At 47.6% G+C, this 24002-nt stretch overlaps 1 protein-coding gene across 6 annotated transcripts in view; it reads right to left on the minus strand.

Annotated features, from left to right (window-relative positions):
• SPEN (spen family transcriptional repressor) overlaps positions 1–24002 on the minus strand; it is a 66145-nt gene that overhangs the window by 3284 nt on the left and 38859 nt on the right. For 4 of the 6 annotated variants that reach the window (XM_034068057.1, XM_031045723.2, XM_031045724.2 and 1 more), the window contains 8 exons: positions 19151–19311; positions 17832–18032; positions 16885–17036; positions 14498–14623; positions 13814–13927; positions 12527–12640; positions 10730–10830; positions 344–8267 (listed from right to left, as the gene is read on the minus strand). In XM_034068057.1, coding sequence (XP_033923948.1) covers positions 344–8267; positions 10730–10830; positions 12527–12640; positions 13814–13927; positions 14498–14623; positions 16885–17036; positions 17832–18032; positions 19151–19311 — 8893 coding nt within the window. The remainder of the gene's footprint in view (positions 1–343; positions 8268–10729; positions 10831–12526; positions 12641–13813; positions 13928–14497; positions 14624–16884; positions 17037–17831; positions 18033–19150; positions 19312–24002) is intronic. The other 2 variants (XM_034068058.1, XM_034068059.1) reach the window with 2 other exon arrangements.

Raw genomic sequence — 24002 nt, forward strand, 5'->3', positions numbered from 1 at the left:
TCCAAGGATGTCTGACCTATGCACTGCCTCAATGCTGACAATTCTTCCCCCAACACCTCTATGTCTAGAAACCTGTAGGCAGCTTCACACCTCCCGCTTTGAGTCCTAGAGTGGTCCAGAAAATGGGTTATTTTAGCTTCCTCTAATGCTCAGCAGCTTTCAAATCCCACTTCCAAACAGAAGTGGCTCTTCTTGTGCTATATGAACTGGAGCAGAGCTTGGAGACTAACCACAGAGAGCTGAACCCAGCTCCTGGGGCCACACAGAGCCATGCCAGGGCTGTTAATAGCTCAAAGGACTCCAGGTTTCAGGCAGGAGGAGGAGGTAGGTTTGCATCTCTCACCTGAGACGGGGTCATACTCCGGGAAGGCAGCCCAATGGGCGAGGCGCCGGGGAACTGAGGATGCCCGAGCTGTGCCGCGGTGTGGTAGTTCCTCATGTCACCGTACACGGACCGGTAGTCGTGGAAGGAGCTCCCTGCGGGGTGCATGATCTGTACCCCATGGGGTACCACCACCGGCTGCGACAGGGGCAGTCCAGGCAGCTGGCTGCTGGAGGGGACGCTGAGGAGCCGGGGCTCACTGTGTGGTGAATGAGCCAGCTTCCCTTCCGAGGATTTGGGGGTCTCCTTCCCAGGCTGGGGGGTTTTACTGACAGGAGGAGTCTTCACAGCCCCTTCGGGCGTTCGGGATTGTCTCGTCTCCGAGTGGTGCTCGCCCACGGCAGCCATGTGCGGGTGCATGATCATCCGCACGTCCCGGGGCACGTTGTACTGGTCGAGCCTGATGCTCGTGGGGTGCATGCGGTAATCCGGCTGCATCACCAGCACGTCGGACTGGACGGGGGCTGGCCCTCGGCACACCGTGGTGTGGTGGTAGTGCATCTCCTCCTCGGGGGGATGCTGAGAGGACAGAGGAGGCATGACAATGTCTCGTATTGGAGCTGGCTGGGGGGTGCTGGATCGCTGGGTTTTGATCTCTATCTGGGGTTGCAGAGCAGCTCGGGGGGAGTGGAGCGCTTCCGGGCGGATGCCGTAAGGGATGCCGGAGAGAGGAGGGGTGTTCATCCTCACCTCGCCTTGGGACAGATGGCCCAGGGACACAGTCTGTGTTACGCTGTGAGGGGGCATGATAACAGATTGCTCGGGATGCATGCTGGATATGTACTGGGGAACGGGAATTCCCGGCGCCAGCATGACCGGGGTGCTGCTGGATAATGCCGGGGACGAGGTACTGCCAGGATGACAAGTGCGGGGGAACGGCGATGGCGAGTGCCCACTCGTGCGCGGTGAATGCGGCTCCTGTTTGGTGACCCCCAGGTGGGAGATGGCCCGGTCAGTGGGGGTGCTGGGTCCCGAGCTGACGTGGTTCGCTTCCGAATGCATCTTCCCAGAGAGGGAAGGGTGGTGAGGACTAACCCCAGGACTCAAGGTGGAGGGCTGCAGAGTCTTGGTCTCCACTTTCAGAGCGGCTGGGTCAGAGAGTTTCTTGTTCACAACCATCTGGTTATGGACGAGTACGGGTGGAGTGTTCACAGTCTGTGTGAGGACCTTCCCAGGCTGAGACGCTGGAGTCTGGACAGAAAGGTGGGACGAGTCGGACTTCTCCTGTTTAATGGAGGAGATGACGGGTGACGTGTTATAAGGCTGTGTTCCTAGTACCAAAGAAGAATGGGTGGAAACAGTCCCGTAGCCTGCCGAGGTCTGGGAGGCTTTCGGCGTTGGCTGAGATGGTGTGATGGGTTCCTGTTTAATCTGAGACTTGGACACAGACTGCTGAAACTCGATATCCACCGCACTGGCAGGGGGGATCTGGCTGATCTTGGCACTAATCCGCTGAGGGCCTTCTGTCTTCTGCCCCGAGTAACTCAGAAGCACTACGCCTTCCGAGGTGTTCACCCGCAGCCCCGGACTGGAGCCAGTCTCTACAGGCCTCTCCTCGATGATAGACATGGACCCCGGGTGAAACCTGCTGTTATCATTTGTGCTTGGCCTCTGCTTGAATTTTGGTGAAGGAGCATTGACCAGACATGTCTGGGTTTGGGGAGCTTGCTTCACCAAGGTGATCCTGGGAGCCTCCTCCAGATCCACACTGTGGGGCATCCTGCTTATAACAGAAGTGGCTTTGGGAGCAATCACTGTGCTCATCTTCTCCTTCTCACCAAACACGGGTGCCTCGGCCACCGGTGGGTCCAAGGCGTTGGTGATGGGAACTGCTGGCTTCTCCTCTGAAACAGGCTTTATGGCCTCAATGGCGGGGTGGAGAGGTGCCTCCTCCAGACAAGGCGCGCTCACCGGCTCGGCGTGTGTCGTCGTCACATGTGTGGAGGTTATGCTCGTGGCTGAGACATACTTGGGCTCCATGAGGATCTTCCTCAAAGTGCTGGAGTTTGTGTCGATATCAGACGCCTTCGTGTCCGGCGGGAGAGCAGGTGGAGGCGTGGAACGGGCACGGGGCTCCTCGTGCCTCACCATCCACTCTGGGACCTTGGCAGCACCGGAGTGAAAGGGCACGATGGTGGCGGGCACTGGGGTGGGCAGCTTGGCTGCTGCCACGGCCGAGGGGACTGCAGCAAGGGCAGTGTTTGGGGCACTCGGTGGCGTGATGGGCACGTTCTCCATAGGTGACCGTATCTTAAACCCGCTCTGGCTGCCCTCCTCGAGGGGGACTGGTGGGGAGGCCAGGTCCAGAGGAGCTGGAGTTGGTGCTTTTGGAGACATACTGCTCTCGGCAACAGCTTCATGTGCGGCCACAATGTCAGCAGCTGCAGCCTTGCCTGTGTCAGAAGCACTTGGCTCCACGGACACCTGAGCCACGGCTTTTGTTTGCTTTTCCTCCTTCAAGACTTCTTCAGGCTTTGCCTTGACTTCGCTGGCGGGGGGTGACTTGCTCTGCAGCCTCTCCGGCTCAAAGGCGCTGACTTCAGCAGCATCCCCCTTTCTGCCCGTACTCTTTTTGCGCCGCTGCCGTGTGGTTTTCTGACGGCCCTTTTCCTTCCGAGCAACTTCAGCCTCCTGCAAGGTCTCCGTCTCCTGCGCAGAGTTGGAGGATTCGCTGAAGCTGACTTCAGTCTCCTTGCTCTCCACTTCTACCATGGATGGGGCAGAGCTGGGAAGCGGCTGCACTGCAGGCTCCATGACAGCCTCAGTTTCTAGGATATTGTTCACTGCCTGATCCGTCTCGGGCTCCATCTCCTCCTGAGGGGACGGCATTGCCAAGGGCTCGGTGGCAATTTCAGCTTCCGATTCAGCAGGATACGTCTGGGGTGCAGGAAAACTTTCTGTCTCCCCAGAGATATCATTAATGATGGAGCCAATGGCCGCTGCCAGCTCCGTTTCACTGGCCTGATGCGCGGGTTTATCTCCCTCCTCCTCCTGACGAACTTCAGGCACATCTGCCTGTGGCTCTTTGTAGGCAGCAATGGACGGAGGAGTTTCGGTGAGCTTTGCGATGTTCTCCACAGCCTGCTCCAGTTCAATCTGTTTTGCCAACTGGGCAGCTTCGGGGGACTGCTTGGGTTCTCGGATCACCTCCTTTTCCGTCTCTGGGAATGAATCTTCTACCTCGTTCTTAGCAAAATGAGGTGCCAAGATGTCCTCTTTCGGGGGGCTCTTCATTTTGGCCGGTGACACTGCCACTGGCTCTGCCTCGTCCTCAGTCGGCCGCAAAGCGCCCTTGACTTCATCCACATTGAGGCGTATTTCCACATTTTTTAGACACACGGATGCTTTGTCTACAACGGTTTTGGTATTTTTGTATCTTCCCCTTTTGGATTTCGTAACCTTTTCTGGTGCCGACTTCTTCTCAATGATCTCAACTGTGGGGATTTCCAGCTGGGTTTTCTCCACATCCAGTTCTTTCCTGTCCCGTTTCTGCTCACTTGCTGCCGGCTCTTTCTCAGTCACTTTTGCTTTATTGCCGTTGTCACCAACACTTGATTCCTGACCGCTCCTTTCAGCAGCATCTTCAGATTCAGCCGATGCATCAGCTTTTGGTTCATTCTTCCCCTTCTTCCCCTGTTGGCTGGCTGCAGCTGAGGAGTGACTGTGTGTTAGCTTCTGGGATCGAGGAGACCTCCAACCTTCAGCAGGCTTAGGAGCTTCCACAGCATCTTTAGCATCAGCCTCCTCCACCTCCTGCTGAGCAGCTTCTGTCTTTATTGGAGAGATGTCCTCCTCTGGCTTACGGCGGGTTTTGGGAGGTCTTCCCCTCCTCGGGGTCGTAGGAACCGTTGTCGCTGCTTCCTGTGGTTCCTTTTCCCCTCTCTTCCTGGTGGATCGAGTGACCTCCACAGAGTCCTTCACTGGAGAAGGGCCTTCATTGTCCCCTGTGGTAGCATAGACTGACCTCACGTTCCTGCGCCTGGTCCGGCCTATAGGCAAGCTTGGCTCCACGTTTTCTGGCTCTGCAGCAGAACTTGGGGATTTAGCAGCGTTCCTCGAAACCTTCTCAGCCTCCACTTTCAATTCAGAAAGCTTCTGTGTCTCTCCACGAGGAGAGCTCGACCTCTTGAGCTTTTCACGGTCAATCCTTTCGCTCTTCCTCGTGACAGGCTTCTCCAGCACGTTAGCTGCAGCTGACTGCACGGGAGTCTTGGAGCGTTTACTCTTGTAGGACTTCTTATCTTTTACCACAACCGGAGTTTCAACTTCCATATCGTTGTCAGAAACAGGCGGCAGGACCTCGGCAGCCACCTCCACCTTCTGATTCACACCAGCATCGGCGCTGGCAGAAGGTGGAGGATTTTCTTCTTTAGGTTCAGCAGCTTCCTCGGACTTTGGAACCAGCTTGGCTGGAGGTGGAATTAACTGGGCAGCTTCAGGTTCTGGATCTACACTGTCTGCTTGGGAATATGAAGATCCAGGTGTAGGAGGCTTGGTATCCAAGTATGAAGGGTGCTCTGTTGCCACAGCATCTTCCTCCGGTGCCAGGGTTGTAGCAACAACTTCTTTACTGGCTTCTACAACTGGCAGGGGTTCCGTTTGCTCGAGTGGCTCCATTTTGACAGGAGCAGCAAGTTCAGGGAAAGGTTTTTGCTCCTCTGCTGCAGAAGCAGGTTCAGAAGCTTTTTCTTCCTTCACAGAAGCTGTTTCCACCACTACCTTTTCATTCACTACCTTCTCAGAAGCAACTGGTGCTGGTTCCTGTGGCATGACAGTGACTGAAGAGGGACTGACCACTGAGGGAGTTTTATGTTCTGGTTCTTTACTATCAGGTACAGTGTCCGGTGTTTTAGGCCGGTTTTCTTTATCTTCCTGTTTTTCCACTTCTTTTGGTTTCTGATCTTTCTCTTTTTCTTTCTGCTGCATTCGTGTCAGTTCAATAAATCTACTGTGGAAGAGAACCACTGGCTCTTGCACCAGGTCAGCCGTGCTGTTGGTCCCATCGGAGGAGGACTGCCTCCCATACAATCTACCAGAGATGAAGTCGAGATCATCATCTTTTCTCTCTAGGTGCTGCAGGCGTTTGGAATCCTGTTCAAAGATTGAACTATGCAAAAAACGAGAAGCAAACAGTTCCTGTCTCTCTTGTTCCTCCTCTTTATGATCTTCCTTCTTATCATCCAGTTTTCCACCTTCTGAATCAGTCCTGATCTTTTTCTTTTTCATATACCAAGATGGAATAGGTCTGGGAGCCGAGTCAACCTTCTCTTTGTCTTTATTGTTTCTAAAACTAGCAAATCTTGAATCCCAATCTAGAAAGGACCAGTTTTCTTCTCTGGAGGAAGACAGAGATTTAGCTCTTTCCAGCAAGGCCTTGGTGTCTGGTGTGATTGTCTTGTCCAATGCAAAAGAGTAAAATTTGTTTCTTTCTAAAGAACTTGACAGTCTTTCCTCTCTTTCACGTAACTTTTCTTCCCTGTCCCTTAATAAAAAAGACAACCTGGAACTCTCTAACAAGGACGAGGCTTTGGGGGAATGGGACTTGTTTTCACTGTCATCATCTGAATCTGAAGGCACCTCCCCAGGCTCCAGGTCTCGGACAGAGCGCTTGCGTATGCTGTCTCTCTTGACGATGCTGCTTGGAAAGCTGATATCGACTCTCCCAGGCTCCTGCTTCACTTGTGTTTCCCACCTACTCGAGTCATCTTCAGAACTCAGTACAGAGAGTTTTATTTTAGCCATTTCTGCCATCTGCTCCCTTCTGCTGGAATCATAAGGATTGAATTTCAGTGAGTCCTCCCTCACAGTCATGTTGGAGTATGAAAGACCCTTTTCTTCTATTTTGGGTGACTCTTTGGTTTCCTTCAATGGCATTAGCCTCGGAGAATCGAGTGTGTCATCATCTTCATGGAAAGGGAAGTGCCTGATGCTAGGAGAACAGGATGTCCTCTCAGAGTCCTCACTCACCTGACGAGAACTTCTGTAGTTCCTCTCTCTTTTAGTGCTGATTTCAAAGTCAAACTGGTCAGTCTTTTTCCTTTTACTTGGTGGAGAGTCATCAGTGACGTCTTGCGGTGGTTTTCCCACCTCATGGACCAAGCTCCGTCTTTCATATTCATCCACATCTTTCTTTGGACTGCCAAACTTCTCAGACTTGGCGATCTCCATTTCCAGCTGCTGTTTCAACCTGCGACTCTGCTCCATTTGTTTCCTGTAGCTTTGCGTGTGGTCGATGTCAATGCCGATTTTCTCCTCCGTATCAGCTGACTGAGGTTTCTCTTGGCCAAGTTTATGCTCAGGTGTGTCTTCAGGAAGACTGGAGTAATTTTTCCTTGTGTCCTCTCTCTCTGTGCCCTGATCATCTAGGAGCTGTACCTGCTTATGCTGCGGTTTTACTGGGTTCAGTTTTTTAGCAGAGAGCTCCTGAACCTCTGCTGGTTCATCAGCTGCCTCCATGAGCCTCGCCTGCAGATCCAGGGTGGGACGCATGCCGATCCCACTGACATTAAGAGTCTCCTGTATTTCTTTGGGGCTGGTAACGGGAATAAGTCTTTCCAGTTTGAGTTTCTTAGATTCCCTTTTAAGCATCTCCTTCCTCAGGGGTTTTCTCTCCAATTCTCCTTCCCTTAACAAGGTGGCTTCTCTAGATGAAGCTGTTGTGTCAAGCTGCTTCTTCAAAACCATACGTGCATCTTCCTCATCCTGGCTGCTTCTTTTTGCTTCCAGTTTTTGCCTGTCAGGCTTCGGATTCGCATCAGCAAAACGCCTTTTACGAGCCTCCAACTTGTCTAAATCCACCACACTGGCCCCCTCAGAAGTTTGCTCTGCCTTCAAGTGCTTTTTGGGTTTCAGTTTTCCCTCCTTATCCACAACTTCTACGTGACTGGCAAGGGCTTTCTCCTTTTGTACCTTGGTTCTGGCAGGTTCCAGTTTAGACTGATCAGACTTGGTTTGCTCAGCTTGAGATGTCTGTGTTTTCTGCTCAAGAAGTGGGGACTTCATGGTGTCATTGTCAAGCTTTGCTCTCAGTTTCTCCAGAGCAGGCTGATCAATAACCTTCCCTTCCTTTTCTTTTACTCGGGTCAACACGACACAGGGCATTAGTTCCAGGCGGTTTTTTGCTGTCCCTTCTTTGTCACCTCTCTCTTTACTCTGTTTACTGTTACCCTTCAGTTTTTCAGGGCTGGGCTCTCTCTCATTCTCCTGATCCGTTTCAGAAGACTGAGAGCTGGGCGAATGGATTTTTGCTTTCCGTTTTTGCTTATCAGTCTTTTCCTTTTCCAGTTTTTCTGGCTTTTCCTTCCTCACCAGGCGTTTCTCCTTGTCCACCCTTTCCTGGTCGAACACTCGCTCCTTCTCCGCCTTCTCGTTTTTTGAGTAACGTTCCATGCGGGCTTTGTCGAGTTTGTCGTATCGCGGAGGGGACAGAGAGCTGCAGCTGCCGCTGCGATCCGATGACCTGCTGTAAATCCTCCTCTCGGAATCGCTCTGCAGCCGCTCCGACTGCGACGGGGATGCTCCGGGGCTCTGCGGGCGCCGGGAGTGCGTCGGGCTTTGGCTCCGCTCAATGGGTCTCCGTTCGTGGTCTCTGTCCCGATCAGATTCAAACCGTTCCCTCTCCCGCTCTCTCTCCCGTTGCCTGTAACTGTACTCCCTTATGTCCTGCTCGTAAGGATCGCCCCTGTAATCCCTGTACTCGCGTGGGTCGTCGTAGTAGCGTGGGTCATAGTAGTCTCCTTGGTAGGGATCCCACTCCGCGTAAAATTCTCGGCCTCGAGCTGGGTATTCTCGACGAGGATCTTCAGGATACGTCCCTGGAGTCCGAACAGTCTCGTAGTAAGTACGATCAGGGGCGTACTCGTAAGATCCTCTTCGCTCATCCCTGCTAAATATGAGAATAAACAAGTTAGTTCTCCTCAACTGTGTTTTTTGCTATGTAGGAGAATCATTTTATGGCAGTTTCTTTGCACGGAGGCAACTGTACAGAGCTGCACACAGAGGTTTAACAACAACAAATCAGTGTGCAGTGGGTTAAATGTTCTGTGTGCTTATCAACTCATTGCTGCATTTCTGCAAAACTCAAATATGTTGTTAAATTAAGGTAAATCCTATGCCCCCATGTATAGTCCAGCATGGTGAAGACCATCCCCTCTGAAGTACCTGAAGCCTACCACTGAAAAGTTGAGTCAAATCAGAACTCAAGGTTGGAACCTCTCCATTACTAAGCAGTAAAGTGGTAATAAGGTTTCTTTAAAACCCCTAAACCCTGTAAGGGAGCCTTTAATTCCAAAACCAGCTCTTTCACTGCATGTGCAGGGCTGACATTGCCTATTTACAGTAAGACCAAGTCAACAAAAATGAGCTCAGGTGAATTCATGGGAAGCACTCAGCAAAATAACTCAAGCAATTGATAAGCCATTTCTAACCCTGAACGTGCCTCTCTGGCTGAGGGCTGGCAGCGAGCTGGTGCTCCCCTTCTCCACCACTACAGAGGGTTTTGCACACTCTGTTTCACACAAGTTTACTTGGCTTCACAGTTTCTGATTACATTAAAAGCTGACAGCTCTCAGGTGTTAAGAAAGGGACAAACTTGAAAAAGAATGCTAAAAAACAAAACATGGAATACTACAACCTCCTTCTGCAAGCCAAGTGGGATGTTGTGAAAGGCAGCTGTGAAGTTAAAAGGATTAATCATGGGGTTTGTTTAGGTTTTTGTGGGTTTTTTCCCTTTGGGTCCCACTGAGACTGGCTACAAACACAACCAGAGAGAACCTGGTGAGTGCAGATCATAGTGTCATACAAGGGAGCACCATGTGCCAGGAGGTCAGAGGAGGACCAGGAGATGTGGAATGACAAGATCAACTGCAGAGCTCACTCCATCACCCCGGGATTCATTATTCCTAAGTATCTTGTAATTACTATGTGAGCATAATGATGGGAAAGGAAAACCAAGACTAACATCTACTCAAGTATGATGTTGTTCTAGAGATCAGCATTCTACTCAAAATTACTTCACAGCAGAGACAAGCCCAGCTGACTCCTGCGTGTCAAAAGACATCTGATAATGCACTTCTCTTTCCTGAATCTGGTGTAGCTCAGAGGAAATCATTACTGACTGCTTGCTGGTGCATTCCAACATCTGGCGAGGACTGGGGAACGCACACATTTATTTGCCTTATGCAAATCCTGATGGCCAATTTCCAAACCCTTTTCACTTTTAAATCCAGCAATTTTGCATGTAAGTTAGATGAATCTATTTTGCTGCAAAAAAAAACCCACTGAATTTATCTAACTCACAGGTATAATCAATGTCATAGCATCATGGAATTGTTATGGATGGAAAGAACCTTAAAGCTCCTCCAGCTCCCACCCCTTGCCACGGGCAGGGACCCCTTCCACTGGAGCAGCTGCTCCAAGCCCCTGTGTCCAACCTGGCCTTGAGCACTGCCAGGGATGGGGCAGCCACAGCTTCTCTGGGCACCCTGTGCCAGCGCCTCATCAGGGAAGAACATCTACCTAATGACTGATCTACATCTACCCTCACATCATGCTGGGCTTATGTAAAGCAGAACCCTAAGAACTAAGCCAGCCTCTGAATGTAATAAACCACGTATGTTTGATTCAGACACTGGAGAAAACTGAAGCACTAAATGGGGACTGCTGCTGTGTCAGGCTGCTCCTAGCCAGGGACTGCAGAAATAAGTGGCCTTGCAGGGGACAGAACCCTTCAGCATGTGCAAGACTGCCAGGCACCACCATGGCAGATGCTGCAGAAGGGCACCAGCACAGAACACGTCTGTCATGTCAAAGAGCATAAGAAATAAATAGAAAAATAGCTGCAGCCTCACCTCTATGCTATTAATTTATCAAGTTAACAAATTAAACTGTTGAAAAGGGGTTGGTGGAAGACCGAATTTCACTCTCTGCTCAACAGATGAGCAGCAGTAGTTTATCAGACTCTATATACATTGTTAACATACATGTTTCTCTTGAGGAGAAGATCAACTGTTCTTCACATTCCTGAGAAGTGATGAATGACTCACAACTGTGTCCTGGTGACCCATCACAGTAACTGGATGCTAAATATAGAGATCACAGACAGAGCCAAAACCTCCACCCCAGTATGAATTTCAGTACCCACTACACTGCAGCTGTGTGATATCCTGCCTGCCTCTATCTGCACCCTTCCAGTCTGACCACCTAGATCTGTTTAAAATAGAAACATTGAAAGGTAAAAGACATCAAAAATATGCTAAAATCTTCTTAATAAAACTTTAAAGAAAGTTTGTTTGCAGTTAAAGACAAGCTTGGAAAGGAAAAGACCATAATGAAGATGTTGACACATGCCTTCTTTCTGCCAGCATTTCATAAAAGTCTCTGATATCTTGACCCGTTTTCTCCATGGAATGATAAAATGCCAACTGACTTTCTCGATTTGCAAAGTCCACCTGAAAAATAAAGGGTAAATCATGTTCAGTGAGAGAAACATCCCATTTTTGGCAACATTTCATTGCCTGCTGCAGCCTGAAGCTGGGAGCAGAACTGGGAGGTGGGGTAATATTTAACAAAACCCATGTCAAACTCTCCTCAGGAGTGGCCTTGCCCATCCCCAGGAGTAAAGACCTTCCTCTCTTAACTCAATGAGGCTGTGTGGAGCTTTGTAACTACCTCCTTACTAGAGTATGTTGTTGTAGCTGCCACACCAGAAGCTTCTGCGCGGTAAACCAGCAGGAAAACATACATTATTATCGTGGTATTGACGTTTTCCATACTACCGACTCCAATTACAGTTCCAAAGTCCTTGTTATTGTGGTATTGACGTTTTTAATACTACGCTTCAAATTACAGGTCCAAAGTCCCTTTTATGTAACAGCAGGTCAGCACCGACCTATTTCAGGCTCCATGCTATTTGCCTAGGGTTATAGAGCAAGGCAAGAGCAGGGATGGGAAAGGAACCAGACCTCTTGAACTGCAGCTCTCTGTTCTGCCTACTCAGAGTTGATGTTTTCCAGCCAAGGGTGACAATATTAAGAAGGTAACAGCATAGCTGATGCAAGACCCAGGATTAGAATGAATTTAGCAATGTGTATGCCACATAATGCAATATTTTTAACATTCTAGCTCCTTTGTTTTTAATCAGCCTAGACTCTCTGCAACCACAGCAGTAGAGCACAGGCATACGTGCAGTATGGGTGTTGCTTATTCCAAAGTCATTAAGTAGCAAGACCCACCAACACATGATGTTTAACTTCTGAATGACCACACATTTTATTGCATATAAAGGCTCCTCATATTCAACCACCACGCTTAGAAGCTGCAGGATATCCAACTCCTAACCCCAAGGGGTGTGAGGCTGCTAATACACCAGATGAGGTTGTGAGGTTGTTAATACACTAGATGAGAGATCATGCTTGAAATCACTCTTTAGGAGAGAAGAAAGGAGGAGGAGGAAGATAATTTAGAGGGTTGGCCAACACCTCACGTCCCCCAGTTAGTGCAACTCATGGGACAGTCATAACAGGTATTACCACAGTCACCCAAATCCAAGACATCCCTGTAAATATGAAGTGCTGCTCCAGGAAAAAGTGCTTTCTACCTATTTTTTCAATAGTGTTTTTAATTATTACTATTTTTAATCTGTTACGAGGAAAGAGCTGCATCAGGAGAGCAGACTGCATGCTTGGGTTGCTGTACTCTATGATGGGCATGTAAGCCACCATGGGTCACCTTGGCCAGGTTAAGTGCCTGAACATCAGCATGGAGGAGTTGAAACTGGAGCAACTCACCCCCTCCAACTCCCCTTTTCTAACTTGGAAATGGACAAAAGTTTGCCTTGGATTGGGGTAAATGGGGTAGTAACACGGACACCAACACTCAGGAGCTCAGAGAGACAAGTTCAGTGAAAACAAACGGCAGAATACTGGAGAAGGCTTTATATAAGCAACAGTTCAAGATCCCTGACATCTTGATAAGCCGAGTATAAAAAATAATTTAAGCCTTTGATGCCTGGGACACGTGTCCCACTAAGTATTCCCGTTGTCTGGCAGTCTGCAACTGCCAGCGTTTAAGGGGGAAGGCCTAAATGCAATTTGTTTCTCTCTTTTTTGTTTGGTTTGGGTTTGTTTTGGAGGTCATTCTGCACACCTTAATTTTATTCCCACCGATTTTCCTCCCCTTGGTCTCTTTTACAGCTGCTTGTGCATATTCAATCTCATTGTAGAGAACCAGGGCCATGCCTTTTAAGCGGTCAAACACCACCTGTAAAAAACAAAAAAACAAAACAAAAACCAAATAAGAGCCTCATCCACAGGACTTAGTGTCAGTCCCAACAAAATCCTAACTCATGAGGATACCAGTAAGGAGATAATTTTTTTAGCAAGGTAAATTTTTCCAGGCTTTTCTGATGAGGCATATTGTAATGAAGAGACAATAAAAGGACACGGGACTGCTTTGAATTGTGGATATTGTGGCTTGAGGTATATTATGCCTTTATTTTGTTTTTCTGTATTTTACTTGTAACTTTTGTCCTTTGGTGACTGAGTTTCGTACTTTGATTATTTTCAGGTTTCTAAAAAAAATTCCAATGTGTTTTAGGGGGGAAAAAAGGTAAAAGGAACATTTAATCCCAAAATGGAAACAGTTTTTGTTATCAGTCTGCAGTACCACTCGTCAGTTGCCCAATTGTCAAATATTAGCTTCCTTTACAACATTAACGTGTTATTCAAGCAACAACAGCTACAATCAAGAATGTCAAAACTGCAACAGAAACCCACAAAAATCCTTGCAGGAGACAAGACCCTGATCCTGTGCAGATTTATGCATGTTGCTTGGCTTTAAGCACATTCATGTCCAACAGATATACAGGGGACAAGTCATGTGCTGAACTTTAAGCACATGTGTAAATCAGTGGCACCAACCCACAGTGGGGCAGGTAACATACTCCCACTGCATGATATGGGCAGGTTGCACCATCCTTGGCTTTCTCTCTTCTTACATAATCTTGTCAGTGGGACTATTCCAACTGCTTACAAAAAGTAATTTTTTGGCCTGATGAGGGGAAAAAAAAAGGTATTTATGTCTAATTATATCATTAGCATGAGTGTAACTATGGAATTCAACTGTTCCTCCTTCTGAAGCAATTTTGCTGGGGAGAGACTGTACTGCACAAGAGCAACAAATGGTTTCCAATACTTGTTATCTCGGCTCATTCAAAATCCTTTTGGTTGTTATTTTCCAAACACCAGAAGCAGCTGCTCCATGTGTTGGATCAACCCGAAGCAAAGCTGCAGAGCCCCAAGAGCCAGATTACACCCCAGAGAGAATTGCTCTACCTGAGCTATAAAGCCCTGGACAGTCGGGGTTGAAAGGACAGGATGGGAAGAAAGGAAGACAGTAACAACTTCAAACCACACACCAAAGCCTCCCACCTACCTTCACCACAGGCCCGTATCGGCAGAAATGTCGGGTTAAATACTGATCTGTGACGTTGGTAGAAAGCCCATCTAACCACACGCAGTTTGTAGGCATGCTCTTCCCAAACCCCAGCTGAACACAAAAGGGCAGAACTTCCATCAGTACAATTCACAAGAGTTAAAGTGACTGAACAGAACACAATTTATGTGCAGAAAACTAAAGGCATTTGTATGGGTTTTCTAAAATTAGCATCTCGTGCAGGTGCAAGACAAAAATCAAATAGCAATTAATGAAAATAACTGTGCATGCCTAAACAAATACAGTGTTTGACAACATTCTGTTCTCCTACAATTTGAATGTATCTGCAAAGTGACAGGTTGACAGCTCTGGGGACTGACAGCCCCTGTTCATCACCGGTACTGGAGCAGCTTCCCAGTACAGCCTTGCCAGACATGGACCTTCAAGGCCAGGGAGTGTCAGTCTCCAAAGTCTACTCAATCCTGGGCTCCTTGCTGAGGCAGCCAACAAAAATGTTGAATAATCCCAATTATGGTGGTGGTTGAAAGCATCAAGCTCTGATCTGACTTACTCATTAAAAACCATCTTACTTCCCTAAACTACGCTGCATAGGCAAAGTATTATCCTGTGATGCTGTAAAGGAAAGGAACAAGAAGGATGCAGCCCATGGGAGGATTTCTTTACCTTGAGCCGGTTATTTCCAAGATATTCCCCATCCATCTTCTTAATGGCTTTACACACACTTGCAATATCACAGTACTGCAGGAATGCATACTGAGGAACACCATTCACTTTCTTAATGTCGATATCCTGGGGGAAAAACACACAACAGGACAATTGACAGTCAGCAAAAGGACATTCCATGGTGTCAGATCTAGGTGAACTTTTTCTAGAGACACATGGCACAGCAAGCAGTCTTTAATTAATATTGTCTTCAGAGAGAGGATTTAAACAATAGTAGACACTGTTCTGCTGCATCTCATTCAATGTCAAACCCAAATCCTTACTGAGGCAAGGAAAGCTCTTCATAATACAGATTTAAATCCAACCCTGCAGAAGTTAAGCCTGACCTGATCAACAAACAGCAGCTTTAGATTGTTTATATTATGTCAACAAGAGACAACTCAATCAAAGAAATACAGATTAATCTTCGCTTGTAAAGGCTCAGAACAACCTGCTCCAACCCTCATTCCTGAGCCAAGGGGCGAGTGGGGTTGCTTTGCCAAATAAACATGATCCATCCTGTTCCTAGAAACAGAAAGTGGTGCTATGCTCCTCTCCTGAACCAATGTGGCCATGGCACTGACATAGCAAAGGCAGAAAAGATCCTCAGCTTCCACCAGTGCTGGTATTTGATCCCCAGCCACCACAGGCGCATGCAGAAGGAAGTGCAGTCACGAGGGAGCTACCAAAGCCTAATAAAGGCTCATCTGAATCGATTTAAAATGCCAGCAAGCTTGGAGCTGACATTTGGTTAACATTCAAGCTCAGCACTAGTACTGGCAAATGTGCTGAAAGCCTCGGAACAAACTCATGATATTATGATTCATTCTGAGCTGAAAATAGAAGGTGGTGTGTTTCGGTTTATTTGTTTATAGAGCACAAGCTTCCTTTGTGAGCTCCATGCCAAGGCCAGCACATGGCTCGAAGCACAAAGGTTCCCAACATCCAGGACAGACTAATTTCATGGTTAATAAATTTAGGGACAAGGCAGCAGTTTGATATGGTCTAATCCAAGAGCACTTTATCTGAGAGAACAGAAGTAAACAGGAAGATTTACACAACTACTAAGACTTCTATAGCCCTGGCCTAATGATTTAAGTGGAATTCTAATAGAGGATTAAATTTCCAAGCGTCTGAAGTAGCACAATCACAACCATGGCAAATTATATCTGACCACTCACCCTGGGCAAGCCAAGTCCTTCTGACAGGCACATAAATGTCATTACTTTGCTCCTCAGCCATCGGAAGGGTTGTAAAGCTGGTGCCTCCTGCACCTGAGCTTGCAAGTTCTAATGGAAACTGCTCGAGGCAGCACTGCTGCCCCATTCTGAGCATCAATAATGCTGACAGGACACAGTGTTTCTCAGAAAAGCCAATTTACAAGACAGTGCACTACTACTGATAAGCATTTTTACCAGGACAGGGTTTCTGCTTGAGCATTAGTAAGGGTTTAAGCCTCAAACACTATGTAGATTCATAAATCAGTGCTGGTGTTGAGGATGTACAAGAGCTGCCAGACATCAGAAAATGCTAAACCCTGTGTTTGTCCACATTGTATGAGGAAGCACACACCCCCTTTGTGTGACTCAATGGTTACAGAAGTATTTCAGAGCAGAGTAAGGCACAGCATGTTCATAAGCAGCCACAGCTACCAGTGAGCACATCAACTATTGGTGCTGAGGCCTGGATTCAATTAAACCGACTGTGGATAGCTGCTGCACGCCTCTGGAAAATTCCTCTTCAATGCAACATTGGTCTGACTTCATAGAAAGTGAGAAGGAGAAGGAGGAAAAAGAGAAGGAGGAGAAGGAAGAGATGACTGCTTCTCTCTCCCCTTCAGACAGGCCTGCTCATAAAGAAACTCCAAATCCCGCAAGTGTCATCACTAATCCACCCACCCCGTGCCTCTTCTGCCCCACTGTTGGGACACAGACTGTGACAGCTCATAGCTGCTTCCACATACAGCATCTAAACCCTCTGTTTCAGAGACCAACAGAAAACTTAAGACTTCATCAAGTTGAACTGATTCAACATGAAAATGACACCAGGTGTATTTTCAGCCCAGCTACCTCATTGGGCTTTTCTATAAACACTGGGCGAGCAGAATACAAGTGTCTTGTGAATGCTCCCAGGATTAAGTTATCCCCTCCACACAAGTGTGCTGAGATTTCACTTTAAATGCAAAGAAAAGCTTCCATGTATATTCCAGCAAGAGGAACAACTCACATCACCATATAAAAACTGATTTCTCTGTCACTGATGCTCAGATTTACCACTGTCTGGAGCATTTTACAGGTGTGCATGGGAAGGGCAGGCAATGCCCTGCAGAGCACAGAGGCCTCACATACCACTATCCCACCAAAGCGCTGGAAGATGTTGCGGAGGTCATGGTAGGTGGTTGTTTTCTCCAGGTTGCCAATAAAGAGGGTTCTTGTTGCTTTCGGGTGGAACTCATCTATCCTCTCATCCAAAGGACGAAATTCATTCTCGCTTTCTGTTTCTAGAAGCAAAAGAAAGCAAGACATTTGTAATACAGGGAGGGGTTTCCCATGTGGGTTTGCTTCATGCTGATTTGCTTGTTCAAGTCTACTTCCTGACGAGCAGATATGATCTGAACCAGAGTACCCCATGTCTCTGACAGAACCACGCAGTAACTACCTTGTGAATTGTTATTTATGTGCTATGTGAAATCTCTGCATCACACCACTGGGGAGTGCTAAGGAATTTGAGCACCCTGGGGTGAAAGATGGCTGCATTCTCCAACTGCTTCCCCAAAAATTCACTCTTTTAACAAGTATTAGTGCTGGAATGCATGAATTCAAGTAAGGCCTCACTGTACTCGGGGAATAGCACATAGAAGAAGTTTGTTTTCGCAGATCAACTTTTAAACAAGCAGTTGAAGGACAGACTGAAAACTTCACCACATGCTCAGTGCTGGAGTGTTCACTGGTTGGGTTTTTGGGCTACACTGCCTTGGCCTCAAAACTGCAGCCATCATTAGCTGGTTTAATTAAAAGCAGAAGAAAACAAGCCTGGGAGGAGTCAGTGCTGTGCTTCTGCTCCACTGAAACATGGAAGATGAGGTTGCTTCTTCAAGCAGATCCCACTGTTTGAGAGGATGGCAGGTTTCCTTCTCTGAGGTTTAAGACTGGAACTCTCTCCCTGTCTGACCCAAGAGCAGCCATTCCTCTTGCTCTGGTTTTGGTGTACTTCCCACTTTCTCTAAAATACATTTCTGCCACCTCTTTACGACAGCCCAGGAATGAGCCCAGAGCAAGCAGGGCCCAAACATTACCTGGTCCTATCCAGGCTGTGACTTCAATCTGCATGCCAAAGAAAAGTTTTCCTTTTGAGGCATTTAGTGCTTTTTCCTGGTCCTCCTGCTGCCGGAAGAACACCAGTCCATAGCGCTCCTCAGAAGCCCCGTGGATCTGCACCGACGTCACCTTTCCATACTTCTTGAATTCATGGAAAAGTCCATCTTTAAGGCTTGTATCTAAACCAACAAAAAAAAAACAAACACAGTTTTTACTAACTTAGCAGCACCCCAGAAGACATGAAGAAATCTGATCTTCCTTCTGAAATGGGACTTCCCCTGGTTTAACCTGAACCTCAGTGTTCGCAGAAGTGCCTTTGTAATTTTAGATACTCATTCTGCCAATGTCAAAAGCTTCTGGCTGATCTTGCTCTGTGCCTTGATTTTTAAACCTAAGAAACCACAGACACAAGTTTTTACATCTCCAGAGCTTGCAGTGTACACTTATTCCTTCTAAGAGACACCCAATTCAAGACAAAGAAAAGCTAAACAACATTACTTCATCAATAATCCCACACGGATACTGCGTAGAGCAGTTTCCCAATGCTGGGATGAAGGACCTGGACACAGCATTCAGCTCAGTCAGGTCAGAAAGGTAACCAAGCAGACTGCTCACAGCCACAGAACCTGCCTGGGATGTGCAGGGTACTGACCTTGGCAGCGTGCTGCTTGAAGGGGTGAGACAGAAATAAAGTCTATAGAAAGAATATTAACACTGGGGGGTTTGTTGCTCACAAAGTTCATATGTCTGATTTTAATTCAGGCAGTGGCCTTCACATGACAACTGCATTACAAAGTGATCTCATGCTGGTTATTTCCATGGGATGTCTCCTGCATCCAGCACAGGGAACACAGAGTGAGTGGTTTATTGCATTATTTACCATTCAGTGCCATTATGAGTATACTCCTGGGGCTTTATGGCACTCAACACTGACAGAAAGCCCTCAAGTTTTTTAAAAGTATAACTGAAAGAAGAATAGATGTCCATAAATAACAATTAAACCAGAAACTGAAGCAGGGGAGGAGAAATGGTCTGAGTTTTAAGTGAAAAATTTGAGTGCTTCAGGTTTTTCCCTTGGGAAATCCAAAGCACCAGTTCCAGCAGCTGGAAGGGCTCAAGCCCAAGGCCTGGAGAGCTCAGGACCTGCAGGATTCCTTCCCACAGATGATCACTAAGCAATTTTCCACTGTCACACAAACAGAGAGAGAATCCCAACAGTCAAAGACACACGATCAAGGTTATTTAACCCATCCCTACTCCTTTTTTCCCCCCCATTTCACCTCCCAAGTGCCTTTACCTGTTGAGCGCACTGGAAGATTTTGAACCTTGATCCCAAAGCTTTTCCGGGGTTCATCCTTCTCCAGCGATGGAAGCAGCTGGGCTGCGGGTGCTGGGACTGCTGTGGACTGCACTGACCGTGCCGGGGACTCGTCGCTGGAGCTGCTGCTGGAGTCGCTGCTGTGGAGGGCACGAAGGGAGCGGCGTGAGTGCGCGGAGGCACAAAGCGCCCGCAGGACACGGCGCCTCTGCTTAAAGAGCTTTTGCTTGCCCACAGACCTTCCTCCCTCCTTTGCCTGCTGGAGAGAATCCCGTTTCCATAACACAGCCTGGTTATACAGAGGAATTCCGAGTCATTCCACAAATATTCTCCTACCGAGCCCTCAGAGGAGGCGCAGGGAAGCGGAGTATGGGTAAAATGTCAGACAGATCCTGTTACGCGCCGTGACAATGGTGGAGATTTAATTAAGTGTAACACAATGTTGTGTCAGCTTAGGAGCTGTGTGGGAAGGCTGGAGAGATACAAAGAGGACACACACAGGTCTGATGAAGCCCAAAAATCCCTCCCAGTGCTCTCATGTGTGAAGAAAGAAATAGTATCGTGCTGTCAGGCGCCGCTGTCAATCCAAGAGTCGACCCCAGAGCTCTCCTCGTCGCCTCCTTTAAGGAAATCTTTAAGGAAAGATCTGTACTTCCAATACAAAAACCTCGTGTGAGAAAACCATGGCAAGTTTTTGGGTCAGCTGCTCCAGAATCACAGAATGGTTTGGGTTGGAAAGGGCCTTAACATCATCCAGTTCCAACCCCTTGCCCTGGGATAACCTGGGCAGCTGAGTATGAACCAGCCAATGCTATCTGAAGGTTCCGCCTCAGCGTTCAACTCTGGGGCATGAAGAATTCAGACCCAAGAACATGATTTATAAACAAGAATTACAGCAGAAGAGGATTTGCATGTTAGATCATACAGGGATCAACCTATTCCACCGACTCCTGATGCTGCAGATCATTAAGACGCTTCACAGGAGAGCAAAGAAATACAGAGAATGATGTTATTAAAGCTTGCCCAGTGGGGACACATCATCCTCCTTCAGTGGCTCATTCCTTCCCCGAGGCACGAGGGCTCATAACATGGCTAAAAATAATTGTGTCTGACATAACCCTGGAGACTCTCCTCCTCCATCACAAGAGCAGCCTTCTAAAACATGCTGCTGGAATTTGAACTCGGAGCCTGGCAGGGGGAGAGCTGCCACGTACAAAAATAACCCCTGCACTTGTACATAGCTGCTGGATTTCTGTGTTCCTCTCCATACCGTAGCAGGAAAAGGAAACATAGGTTTATATCTACCTTACCTTGATTATTTCATGGGGTTTTCTTACTCTCTTTACATTAAACCACTTCACTTTTCCTATTTTTTTCTCAGGAAAGCATTTCAGGCTTCTAATAGTTTTCCTGACTTTATTTTGTGACCTCTCTTCTGCTACACCCCCCTTTTTATGGAGGTACAGTTTCAGGCAGCAGCCAGAGCCCTTTTTCTTCCAACAATCCAGAAAACTGCGCTTGTTTTCCTGAACATCTTGGTGCAAGGAGGACTGTGGCACACTGCTAAAAGCCCCTGGGCTCTGTCCCAGTTATATCTAGAGGCGCAGATAGAAGGGAATTTCTGTCCCAAAATACTTACAAACAATTGAAGGAGGATCTAAAACCACACCAGACCAAAACAAAACAGGTCAAAAAACCCACAGAAGTCATAATAAACATGAGAACCTCTCCTCCCATCTCACCCTCTCATTACAACCCTCCCATCCAGTTGACATTGAGCTGCTTCACACATTGGTTCCCTTCCCACACACTCTCCTCCTCCTCCTCCATCCCCAGAGGAGGAAGTTCAGCAGCACTGGGGGAGAGGAGAGAAAATAAAGCTGAGCCAGGGGAGAACTGAAAAATGGAGCCCTTCTTAATGCCCTTCTCTTCCAAGTGGGCCCTGTTCTGTGCTCACCAGGGGGTGGCCACCCCACACCACCCAGCCTGTAATTTCACATGGAATCACATTTACCAAATCAATTCAGTCTGTTTTGTTCCTCAGCTCCGAATTTCCTACCAGGATGCTCATTCCCAGCCACGTTTTCCTTTGAAATTTGTAAACTGTCTTTATTTCTGCCTCACCTATATTTGTGCAACCTGCTTCCATGCCCTCTTTGTTAATTAAATTGCTAGAAGTGAAGGATGCTGCAATTCACTCTTCATTTTTGGCCATGGAGATGCTGCGAGGGCTGGAGCAGCCTGGACAAGAGAAGGCTCCTGAAGGGGAGACCTGAGAGCAGCTCCAGTGCCTAAAGGGGCTGCAGGAAAGCTGGAGAGGGGCTTGGGACAGGGAATGTAGGGACAGGCCAAGGGGAATGGCTTGAACCTGCCCAAGAGAGGGGAGACTGAGCTGAGCTCTTAGGCACAAGCTGTTCCCTGTGAGGGTGCTGAGGCGCTGGCACAGGGTGCCCAGAGAAGCTGTGGCTGCCCCATCCCTGGCAGTGTTCAAGGCCAGGTTGGACACAGGGGCTTGGAGCAGCTGCTCCAGTGGAAGGGGTCCCTGCCCGTGGCAGGGGTTGGAACTGGAGGAGCTTTAAGGTCCCTTCACAAGCCACTTAATTAATTTATGATTTACCCCATTCCTTCTGCTTCCCACCTTTCTGCTAACTCTGGCACTGCTGGATCCCCTCAAGTCCCCATTAAACTGAAGTTCTTGTCTACAGCGCTTTGGGAAGGGACAAAGCCAGGCCCCTAGGAACAGCTCCTCAGCAGTCTCAGGGGGCAACACCAGCCATCGCCTGCGGCTGTGAAACAGATTGGCAAAGAACAGAAGAACTTGTTTGAATACACAAATACAGCGAGAGAACCTGAAAACAATTCCAAGGAGAGGTGGTGCCACATGGTTCACACTGCCCTGGGGAAGGCTGAAGTGAGAACTTAGGGAGGCAGCAAGCCTCTTGCCCCATGTGTAATTTACTTTCCCCTCTCACATCTTGATGCTCAGGACCATGATCAACCATGTTCTTCCTGAAGCAGCTCAAATGTTCTACATTGCTAAGATTCGATCTTTTAAGAAGCAGTGCTGAATTTCTATTTAAGCAGTGCTTTAAAATGGAACAGGCTATTTTTAGTTGTTTTGGCTTTGTGTTGGCTTTTTATTTAATGAGGATGTTTAAAATATGGAACATGCTGTTAAAATCCCAGCGTTCCAGTGGGAAATAAAGATACTCTCCAGGTACCACCCTCAGACATCCAAGTGATGAAACAGCAGCACAACACGGTGATAAATTCTACAAGAGTCTGAATTCCACATGGCTCTGGGAAACAATGATCATGCTGAGAATTCCACTTGCCCAGGGAGTTTTGGGGATACATGTCCCTAAGCAAATCCAGACTGTGACATTCCAGAAGGAAAAAAAAGAATCTTTATTTCCTGCCTCTGTTTTCAGAAAGGGAAAAAATAAGTTAGCAAGAACAATTCCCCTTTCTTTAGGAAAAGCCTCATCGCTTTTCCAATTGAAGAAATGTGGATATAATAACTCAAAAGTCAGTCAAAGGTTTTATGTTGTGTGAATAAGAGAATGATGGAAGAGTTAATTATAGCTGCTGTGTCATGCAGTTAGAGCACACAGCAGAGGCAAAGCAAAGCATCTGACAGGGAATTCTGTGTAGTCTCAAGCAGAAAAACAGAACTCTCTTTCAAATACCCCAGCTTTAAAAATACACAAGACTGAAGCATGGAAGCTGCATGAGGATATGTTCCCAGAATATTAAAATGAGAATATGGCTTTGCTTTTCCTTGGGAATAATTGTGAAAGCAACTGCCCGCTGCCAACTCACAGAAAACAAGTCATTCCAAATTCCTCTAGCAAAAGTGAGTTCCTAAGGCTTTTGGGAAAACCAAGCTGGGGTAAAACAAGGTGGAAATGCAACAGATGGGGTAAAACAGCAGCTCTGACAATGTACTTCTTGAGAGCATTGGAAATGATCAATAGGGCTTGGGGCAGGCCAAAAGAAAAAGCCTCCAACTTCATTTTGTGCTTCTAGCAGCACTCAACCCGGGGTGATGTGTTCCAGAAGCAGAGCATGCTCTGGCACCCGGCCTCTTCCCACCTCGGGAGAACCTGCTCTTCAACATCGCTGTAAACTCAGCGCAGCACAATGCCAGCATGCAGGAAGTCATCTCCAGAGCTGTCACAACACGGCACTGCACAGGGAGGGAGCCGGGTTAGGAATCTGCTTCCAAACACGTCGGGCTCATGGAGCTGCCTCCGTGGTCCTGGTGACATGTGCTTGTTTATAAGGAACAGCAGCATTTAACCAGGAGGCGTTTCAGAAGCGTTCTGGTGCAGCCCAGAGAGCTTCTAAAACCGGTTTCACTTCAGCTTTTATCACAGCACCACAACAATGCAAAATAGAGGTTTTTGATTGTATTGTCAGCAAAACCTGATGGAAACCCTGAGCCACAGAGGAGATTGCTCCTACTTTAATAAGGAGGTAGACATGAAATCCTTTACTTACACATGCGCTTTACTACAAGGGTAGTTTACAAGCCCTTTTAAAATATTCATCTGCCTTCCATAACTGCCTACAAGATGTGTGTGTTCTTACTCACAACATTTATCTATGTATCTATTCTCTATTAATCAATATACAATCTATTGGTAATCTTTAACTTTTGGGGGCTGAACCCCAAAGATTCACATGTAACAATCCAGCAATGTTGCTCAGATCACAAAAATGAGGCTCACATATCAGAGAATCATGGAATCCCAGACTGGTTTGGGTTGAAGTGACCTTAAAGCTCCTCCAGCTCCAACCCCTGCCATGGGCAGGGACCCCTTCCACT

The sequence above is a fragment of the Melopsittacus undulatus genome, chromosome 12, assembly GCF_012275295.1.
Source record: "Melopsittacus undulatus isolate bMelUnd1 chromosome 12, bMelUnd1.mat.Z, whole genome shotgun sequence".
Lineage (NCBI taxonomy): Eukaryota > Metazoa > Chordata > Aves > Psittaciformes > Psittaculidae > Melopsittacus > Melopsittacus undulatus.